The sequence below is a fragment of the Nerophis ophidion genome, linkage group LG04 (genome assembly GCF_033978795.1).
Source record: "Nerophis ophidion isolate RoL-2023_Sa linkage group LG04, RoL_Noph_v1.0, whole genome shotgun sequence".
In the NCBI taxonomy this organism is placed as follows: domain Eukaryota; kingdom Metazoa; phylum Chordata; class Actinopteri; order Syngnathiformes; family Syngnathidae; genus Nerophis; species Nerophis ophidion.
In genome coordinates, this window is record NC_084614.1 from 51,889,159 (window position 1) to 51,899,889 (window position 10,731).

Below are 10,731 nucleotides of genomic sequence, written 5' to 3' on the forward strand. Positions count from 1 at the left end.
TATCCAGTTTATCCGATTAACGGGATCAACTGAAACGGTGACCTCCGTTTAGAGGGAAGCAAAGCAATTTGATACTAGCCAATTGAATATTAATGTATTGATTAGTGTATTAATCATCATAACGGATTTAAAAAAACAAAACATAAACCCAAGAAAAAAACTAAAAACTTTGTTCAAATAAATTCAGCAAAAGAAAACTTGTTGGAGGACCACACATTCATCCATTCATCATCAATAATTGCATCCATCTATCTTTTCTACTGCTTTATCATGCTGAAGTTTTATTAAAAGTATTACATAAAAAAATAAGTGTATGTTAATACATTTAATGACTTATGCATTTTTCAATCATTCAAATGTATCAACTACATTCTTTTGATATGAAACAAGAAAACATGAGTTTCTTTATGTATGGATATGCAGAATAATGCAGGAAGTGAACAGATGATCAATACAGGAAACAAATAACATCTGCTTCTTCAATCAATCACTTAATTTTTGATTGATCAATCACATCTTGATTGACTGTCGGCACTGTCAATGCTATTATATTACTTATACATATTATATTAGGTGCATCTCCATAAAACTTGTAGCTTAATTTTATTCATTATCTTAATTAGCTTAAACAGTCCCCACACGGCCATTGGACGGTGAAAAGAACATGAATTGATTAGAGGTAATAACACTGCTAAGACATCAATAATATTAATAATAATAATTTGTAAAACAATATAAGCTGTGATATTAAGCATGTTTTTTCCACACACAAATAAAAGAAGTGGCTTACTGAGTATAAAAAGCATCAAATTCATTGCATTGGATTTTGGAGCATCTTTGCTGTGAAGAACACAAAGTGAGGAGCGAGTAGCTGAAGCATGTTTCAGTTCAAGAGGAGGCTTCATCTTCATGCACGTCCTCCAACTCGCCTTCTCGGGGTCCATCGCCTGTGCTGCTCTTTCTGCAAGGAACAATAAGCAAGACAATGTATGAAAAAATATGTCCGTTTACTGTTTCTCCATAAGTGAACCCAGAGCATAAATTATATAAATATATGAAGTATTATTTTGAAATGATATCGACATTTTAAATATAATTATTTTGAACCTACTGTATATTAAGAAATGATGATGAAATAATATTTAGCTTATTTGTATTCAAAAATTATTATAAAGTATGATTACTCTAAAATTATATTCAAATGTAATTATGAAATGTGATTATTTTGAAATTATATTAAAATATGACATATGGTGCTTGTGAAATGATTTTTAAATATAAATTAGAGCTCACTAGCCACTCTTCCCTCACTCGTGAACAAGACTCCAAGGTACTTGAACTCCTCCACTTAAGGCAAGATTTCTTCCCCAACCTGGAGATGGCAGTCCACCCTTTTCCGGGCGAAAACCATGGACTTGGACTAGGAGTTTCTGATTCTCATCCCAGTCGTTTCACACTCGGCTGTGAAACGATCTAGTGAGAGCTGAAGAGCCTGGCCAGACAAAGCTTGCAGGAACACATCAGCAGGAAAAAACAGAGACCTAATCCTGCAGCCACCAAACTGGATTTAGTCAATGTCCTAACTGCACCTTGAAATTCTGTCCATAAATGTCACGAACAAAACCGGTGAAAAAGGGCAGCGCTGACGTATTTTCTGGCCAGAGCACGAAGCACACAAGCAATAATAAAACATCTTTTATAGCCTCCAGTATCATCCAACCTTTTTCATCCTCATTAGTCACTGGGTTCTTTTTTGCCGAGAAGAGGTATAAATCGTTCAGACTCTATCGATCACCACATGCTCAATGACATAATTAAAAACTAGTGTCCTGTGCTATACTTATGAATATTGTCACTTATCTGGTCATTGTATTCTCATGACATTCAATAGATCACAACTGGACTAGTCATCAAGTTAACGCTGCAAGAGTGGAGGCACCACCTGGAGGGTTCGCAACTACCCTTCACCATCTACACCGACCACAAAAACTTAGCAAATCAGCCAAAAGACTGAATATCAGAAAGACATATTGGGCTCTGTTCCTCTACTGCATTAACGTCGTGCTGACATTCCGTCCCGGATCACAAAATGGAAACCTGACACTCTGTCTAAGCTGTACCCATCTATGGTTGACAAGAATAAGAGCCCATTGTCCCACAGACCCAGATTGTCGGGGGACAGCAATTGGATATGAAAATGGAGGTGAGTCAGCAATAAACAATGTTCTTCTTTCTGCTAACTGCTTTGCCGGTTGACTGTATGTCACACCCGGGCTTAGCTATCTTGTCCTGTCTTGTGCACAGTTTCAGACTAGCTTGTTGTCCTGGAGTCAACTATATGTTGCTCCATCTGTGCTCGCAACCACAGTTGCCTGTTGGACTTTTGAAGTAGTTGCTCATATCCTTTCCTCCCTGGTCAAATGCGGCACTGGACTTTGTCACAGGTCACCCTCCGTAAAACAGGATCATGGTCATTCTCACCATCGTCAACAGTTTCTCAGGATGGTCAATTTTGCTGTACTACCAAACTGGCTAACTGTACAACTACAAACCCCATTTCCATATGATTTGGGAAATTGTGTTGGATGTAAATATAATATAACGGAATACAATGAATTTGCAAATAATTTTCAACCCATATTCAGTTGAATATGCTACAAAGACAAAGATGTTCAAACTGATAAACATTTTTTTTTTGCAAATAATCATTAACTTTAGAATTTGATGCCAGCAACGGGGGAAAAAGAAGTTGGGAAAGGTGAAAATAAATACTGATAAAGTTGAGGAATGCTCATCGAACACTTATTTGGAACATCCCACAGGTGTGCAGGCTAATTGGGAACAGGTGGGTGCCATGATTGGGTATAAAAACAGCTTCCCAAAAAATGCTCAGTCTTTCGCAAAAAAGGATGGGGCAAAATACACCCCTTTGTCCACAACTGCGTGAGCAAATAGTCAAACAGTTTAAGAACAACGTTTCTCAAAGTGCAATTGCAAGAAATTTAAGGATTTCAACATCTACAGTCCATAATATCATCAAAAGGTTCCGAGAATCTGGAGAAATCACTTCACCTAAGCGGCATGGCCAGAAACCAACATTGAATGACCGTGACCTTCGATCCCTCAGACGGCACTGTATCAAAAACCGACATCAATCTCTAAAAGAGATCTCCACATGGGCTCAGGAACACTTCAGAAAACCACTGTCACTAAATACAGTTTGTCGCTACGTCTGAAAGTGCAAGTTAAAGCCCTACTATGCAAAGCGAAGGCCATTTATCAACAACATCCAAAAACGCCGCCGGCTTCTCTGGGCCCGAGATCATCTAAGATGGACTGATGCAAAGTGGAAATGTGTTCTGTGGTCTGACGAGTCCACATTTCAAATTGTTTTTGGAAATATTCCACATCGTGTCAGGCGGACCAAAGGGAAAGCAAACCATCCGGACTGTTATTGACGCAAAGTTCAAAAGCCAGCATCTGTGATGGTATGGGGGTGCATTAGTGCCCAAGGCATGGGTAACTTACACATCTGTGAAGGCACCATTAATGCTGAAAGGTACATACAGGTTTTGGAACAACATATGCTGCCATCTAAGCCCTTTCTTTTTCATGGACGCCCCTGCTTATTTCAGCAAGACAATGCCAAGCCATATTCAGCACGTGTTACAACTGCGTGGCTTCGTAAAAAAAGAGTGCGGGTACATTCCTAGCTCCCCTGCAGTCCAGACCTGTCTCCCATTGAAAATGTGTGGCGCATTATGAAGCGTAAAATACGACAGCGGAGGCTCCGGACTGTTGAACGACCGAAGCTCTACATAAAACAAGAATGGGAAAGAATTCCACTTTCAAAGCTTCAACAATTAGTTTCCTCAGTTCCCAAACGTTTATTGGGTGTTGTTAAAAGAAAAGGTAATGTAACACAATGGTGAACATGCCCTTTCCCAACTACTTTGGCACGTGTTGCAGCCATCAAATTCTAAGGTAATTATTGTTTGCAAAAAAAAAATTAAGTTTATGAGTTTGAACATCAAATATCTTGTCTTTGTAATGCATTTAATTAAATATGGGTTGAAAAGGATTTGCATTGTATTCCGTTTATATTTACATCCAACACAATTTCCCAACTCATATGGAAACAGGGTTTGTACCTTAGCTAGTCTCGCCTCTGGCTACCACCTGCAGTCCAACATCCAGACGAAGCAAGTCAACCAAGACCTGGAAGCCACCATATAGTGTGTCTGCCGTCAACAACCTTCACCGTCAGCCTTCACCTGTTCTCTCAATCCTCCTTGGATTAAATACGCCCAGTACTCCCTCTTCAGTTAGCCAGAGGGTTCCCTGCATTCCACGCCATTTATTGTTTTCAACCACCTCATTTCCCAGCTTTGGAATCACAGTCTACTGTGCCGTGTGTGGCCGCCAGCCTACACTGAGCCCGCTTGGCCTGGCGCAACACCTGAGGAACACTGTCCCGCACAGCGAAACGCAAAAAGATTCTGGCCAATCAACACCGCATTCCCGTACCCGAATACAAGCCGGAACAAGGAGTATGGTGTCTTGCATTTACGGATAAATTTACTGTCAAGAAACTTTGGAATCCTTGAAGTGTATTGTTGTCTGATAAAGATTTACCACTACAAACAGATTCACACATAAAAAAACGCTGGTACTGTACATTGGCCTATTTGTGGTGAAGCACATCATCTGTCCCGCCTCTCTCCAACTCTGCTTTCCATATTTCCTCAGGATATACTGTATCTTTCCTAAAAGCCTGTGGCACCCAGTGACTTGAGCCTTCTTGAATGCATCTTCTCCCTCCTAGATTTATCAATGGCCATCCTCCATTTTTGAGAAAAAGTATGTTGGACATGAGAAGAAGAGGCAAAGTATTCAAGTTCCTAGTGAAATAGGAGGGGCAATGCCCTGAAGACTACTGCAGGAACTCTCGGTCTATCACCCTCATCTCATATCTACTTACTGTTGTTTTGCGGAAAAGGTGGGTATGCGGACAGTTACCGTCCGTTAAAGGGGGTGTACGTTCTTGTTTTACTGCCTACTTTACCTGGCTCTGCTCACTGTCTTTTCCTAGTGGACCTAATTCCAGAAGAAGGCTTGAGCTCAATGCACACCTGACGGGAATCACTGGCTGACTGTGTTTTCTTATGTTATTTGCCCACAGCTGCCCGTTTCTTCTCCCGTGTCCTTCCTTGCGCATAGACCAGGCCGACATTCTCCACCGCACTCTTAATGCGTGTATTGTTTAAATATATATACAGTGGGGCAAAAAAGTATTCAGTCAGCCACCAATTGTGCAAGTTCTCCCACTTAAAATGATGACAGAGGTCTATAATTTTTATCATAGCTACACTTCAACTGTGAGAGACAGAATGTGAAAAAAAATCCAGGATTTCACATTGTAGGAATTTTAAAGAATTTATTTGTAAATTATGTTGGGAAATAAGTATTTGGTCAACCATTCAAACCTCACTGATGGAAGAAGGTTTTGGCTCAAAATCTCACGATACATGGCCTCATTCACTCTTTCCTTAACACGGATCAATCGTCCTGTCCCCTTAGTAGAAAAACAGCCCCAAAGCATGATGTTTCCACCCCCATGTTTCACAGTAGGTATGGTGTTCTTGGGATGTGACTTCAGTATTCTTCTTCCTCCAAACATGACGAGTTGAGTTTATACCAAAAAGTTCTATTTTGGTTTCATCTGACCACATGACATTCTCCCAATCCTCTGCTGTATCATCTATGTATCCATTTTGGTATAAACTCAACTTGTCGTGTTTGGAGGAAGAAGAATACTGAGTTGCATCACGAACACCATACCTACTGTGAAGCATGGGGGTGGAAACATCATGCTTTGGGGCTGTTTTTCTGCTAAAGTGACAGGACGATTGATCCATGTTAAGGAAAGAATGAATGGGGCCATGTCTCGTGAGATTTTGAGCCAAAACCTCCTTCCAACAGTGAGAGCTTTTAATGGTTGACCAAATATTTATTTTCCACCATAATTTACAAATAAATTCTTAAAAATTCCTACAATGTGAATTCCTGGATTTTTTTTCACATAATGTCTCTCACAATTGAAGTGTACCTTTGATGAAAATTACAGACCTCTGTCATCATTTTAAGTGGGAGAACTTGCACAATCGGTGGCTGACTAAATACATTTTTGCCTCACTGTACTTTGAACTGTGGTGCTCTGTTTCTTTCTGCCTTCCTCTTAAAAGATGACTGCAACATATTATTCATTATTAATAATCCTATTATAGGTGAATATGAAATACACAAAGTCTATGAACAGTGAAGCAACAATAATGAAAAGAAACCGTGAGGTGGGAAAACAGTAGAAACAACAGCTCTCATGAGTCACATAGGCAGGAACGGCGGCTGCGGACATTTGACAAACGACACTGAACAGTCACATTATTAGGTACACATGCAAATTGTACTAGATGCAAAACTATCAAAATAGTTATTTTCACTAAAAACACCTCATAAGTCAATATGACGTATTTTCAACACCAAAAGTAAACGTGTTTTTCTAATGATATATGTATATATATATGTATATATATATATATATGTATATATATGTATATGTATATGTATATATATATGTATATATATGTATATATATATGTATATGTATATGTAGGAGCCTAAATGCTGTTTAAGTTATTTTACATTTTATGGAAGGTGCTTTATGTTTATTCAGCCAAAAGGGGACTATTTACTTTATTTGCATGATAAGAAAATGTATATATTGAATGCTTAGAGTAATTATATAAAGCTCACTTTAATTGTAATTATTACATTTGTCAAAATGATTTTGATGACGTAACTGTTTTAAGTGCATATATGGCGGAAGGATCTGTGTGGTAAGGGGGTTTTTTGGACGCAAGGTGTCATGGGTAATTGCTGTCAGGTGCGGTGGAATCGAGCCACACAGTTTTTTGACCTCACTCATACTTATTCTCATTCATACTTTTTCTAACTAGTAGTGCAACAAACTCTCTTTATTTTGTCATTCATTTGTTCCCACATCGTGACTGTTTTATGTTTTGAATTATTAAGATCACAAGTAAACCATACAAACGAAGAAGAACGTCTGGAGTTTTGTTTTGTTGTTGCCGCAGCAAGCGGAGTGAATGTGATAGTAGAGGAGCGTCAAGCTTAAGGCTACTTTAGGAATCTACATTTTAGTCAAAAAACTTGCTCTTTGTGGAGTAAACGGAACGTGGAACTGCCTGACTGTAAAGGATCAAGAGGAACAAGCCTGCAAGAGGAGGTGACAGGTACGTGAGTGCACGCTGCTTGAAAGTGAACGAGAGAGAGAGAGAGAGCTCGTCCCGGTGCGACGCTGCGGCACATCGGCATTTTTATTGACTCGTTGTGGAAATATTGGCTTGTAATGGATGCACAAGACAGTGGAAAAAGGACAGTAAAAATGACCGAGAAGGCTGTAGAAATGCACAAGGTGAGAAAGATGCAGGCACGCAAGAGCTCACTGGCTCAATTGACTCGCTTGATGACGCAGATTGAGCACTTAATGGAGGAGGATGTTAATGTGGATGCTGTAAAAAATCAGCTTCGTGTGGACTTTAGTGGCTTGCAGCAAGAATTTTTGGATCTTAATGCTGATCTTCAGAAATTCATGTCTGAGGAGGAGTTTGTGGAAGATCAAAACAATTGGTTTGATCCAAAAAATAAAATGATGGAGGACTTTTTCTGGAAATGTGAGGAGTGGATGAAAGATGTTTTTAAGCGTGTTGAGCAAGCGGAAGAATGCAATAAACAAGTGTCACCTGCAGATAGTCGGTCTACATCAACAAAGAGGACAGCTAGAAGTCAAAGTAAAGCTGGATCACGAAGCAGAAGTTCATGTTCTTCATCTTCTGTCAGATTAAAGGCGGAAATGGAGCGTGTATCATTGAGAGCAAAGGCGGCAGCTTTACAAGAAAAGTTGGCCATAGAACAGGAAGAAGCTGCAATAAAAGCGCGAAAAGAAATGCATGCAATGCAAACAGCACTCGCTGAATGTGACGCTAAAATGGAAGTTTTACAAAACTATGAAAACACACAAGAAGAAGACAGTATCAATACAGCTGATAAAAAGGATGTTAGAAGACTTGCTAGTCCTAACACACAAGTACCACCACCCACTTTACCAACACGTAGCATTAAACATAATGCTCCCCCCACATCTATTCAAATGACTACATTTGCACCAAGGACTGAAATTATAGAACAACAGACATTAACACTTGATGGGCTTTGCCAAGCAGTATCTCAGCAAGCCAATGTCACAGAGTATCTCGTGAAGAGTCACAAGGCATCTCTACTTCCACCTCTTTCCATTCCAACATTCAAGGGTGACCCCCTGGAATACAAATCTTTTATTGGGGCCATAGAACATGGAATTGAAAGCCGCACAAGTGACAACCGGGATTGTCTTCAATTTTTACTACAATATACAAGTGGACAACCACATGAGTTGGTAAAGAGCTGCATCCATATGGAATCTTCAGCAGGCTACACTAAAGCAAAACAAATGTTAAAGGAATTTTTTGGTGATGACTTTAAGATAGCCAAAGCCTACATAACAGAAGCCATGGAGTGGCCAACAATCAAGCCAGAAGACGGTGTTGCCCTTCAGTCCTTTGCATTATTCCTCACAGGCTGCTCTAACACAATGACAGACATTACCTACATGGAGGACTTGGACAACACAGCCAATATAAAGGCACTGGTAAACAAACTTCCATATAAACTCAGAGAACCTTGGAGGAAGTTTGCATGCGACTTACAAGAAAGAACAAAGACAAGAGTTAAGTTTAAGGATTTTGTGGACTTTGTAAACCGGCAAGTCAAGTATCTTTTGAACCCGCTTTATGGGAACATAAAAGAAACCACCATGAACACGAAAGATTCTGTGAGACAAAAAATAAAACCACAATATGTAGAAACCCTCAAACCAAAAAAGGTGTTTACAACAGTCGTTGTGCCCCCCAAGACAGAAAATGATAACTACATCATAACAAAAACACGAACAGTGTTGGTGGACAGAAAACCTTGTGTTTATTGTAATGGAGAGCAACACAGCCTCACAGTTTGCAAGAAATTCAAGAGCAAGCTCCACAAAGACAAGATTGACTTCTTGAGAAGCAAAGGTGTGTGTTTTGCATGTTTAAAGCATGGACATATGAGTAGTAGCTGCAAACAAAAACTTCAATGTCAAGAATGCTCGAGACTGCATCCCACATTATTACACATTGGTCATAAAGACTCCAGAGAAGAAACCGGAAAGGACAATTGTGAACAGCGATCAATATCAAGTGCCATTGTACAAACAACTGAAACCTGTGGTGTCACTGGGGCCGGTAGAGAAGATTGTGTTCTTTCGATTCTTCCAGTGTACATCAAGGCACAGAAAGGAACCAAGACAGTGCTCACGTATGCCTTTCTGGACCCAGGTAGTTCAGCTACTTTTGCCACAGAGTCACTGATAAACCAACTGAATGTGAGTGGACGCAATGTAAACATTTCATTGCGAACAATGGGAAATGACACTGTTGTGAACACAAGCATCGTGACTGGTTTGGAAATCAGCAGCTTGGACGGAAAAGAGTTTGTGGAACTAAAGGAAGTTTATTCACAGAAAGACATTCCTGTCTCTAAGGACAATATTCCCCGACAAGAGGATATTGATAGGTGGCCACACCTAAAGGAGGTGAGAATACCTAAAATTCAAGCCAAGATTGGATTACTCATCGGAGTAAACGTTCCCAAAGCGATGGAGCCACTGCAAGTGGTTAAAAGTGTGGATAATGGACCATACGCTGTGAGAACAATGCTAGGCTGGACAGTAAATGGACCACTCGGAGGTGGAAGTGACAGAACTGCAATTGACAAATGGACAGGAATTACTGCAAACAGGATCTCAGTGGTGAAGCTTGAGGAGCTTTGGCAGCTGCAGTTCAAGCACGACTTTCCTGATGCAGGACAAAATGAAAACATTGAGATGTCCAGGGACGACCATCAGTTTATCAGTATGATGTCTCAAACTGCAGTACTAAAAGATGGCCACTACAATATTTGCCTTCCAGTGAAGAAGAAGCCTTTGTCTATGCCAAATAACAGGGCAATTGCGGAGCAACGTGCACTGAACCTACGGAAGAGATTTTCGAGAGACGTCAAGTTTCACCAAGAGTACGTGGCGTTCATGGATGACCTTTTAAGAAAAGGTTACGCAGTAAAGCTTGAAAGTGAAGAGCGCAAATCTGCTGAGGGGCGAACATGGTATCTGCCTCACCATGGAGTAAGACATCCAACCAAACAGAAGTTGCGTGTTGTCTTCGACTGCGGCGCAAGCTTTCAAGGTACTTCATTAAACCAACAGCTTCTGCAGGGACCTGACCTCACCAGCTCACTATTAGGAGTCCTTATAAGATTTCGCCAGGAGTCTGTGGCGGTTATGGCGGACGTGGAAGCCATGTTCCATCAGGTTGGAGTAAGCGATGAAGACACTGATCTCCTGAGGTTTCTTTGGTGGCCTGATGGAAACTACGAGCTGGATCTCGTTGAACACAAGATGCTAGTTCACATTTTCGGCGCGACATCATCACCAAGTGTTGCAACCTTTGCACTTCAAAAATGTGCAACAGACTTTGTGGATGAGTTTGGACAGGATACGGCAAGGTCTGTCAACAAGAA

At 40.4% G+C, this 10,731-nt stretch overlaps 1 protein-coding gene across 6 annotated transcripts in view; it reads right to left on the bottom strand.

Moving 5' to 3' along the window:
- Positions 1-249: 249 nt before the first annotated feature.
- The window catches only part of camkk1a (calcium/calmodulin-dependent protein kinase kinase 1, alpha a), a 202,275-nt gene continuing 191,793 nt past the window's right edge, over positions 250-10,731 (bottom strand). For all 6 annotated transcript variants that reach the window (XM_061898329.1, XM_061898327.1, XM_061898325.1 and 3 more), the window contains one exon: positions 250-961. In XM_061898329.1, the coding sequence (XP_061754313.1) occupies positions 889-961 (73 nt within the window). In that variant the 3' untranslated portion in view covers positions 250-888. The remainder of the gene's footprint in view (positions 962-10,731) is intronic.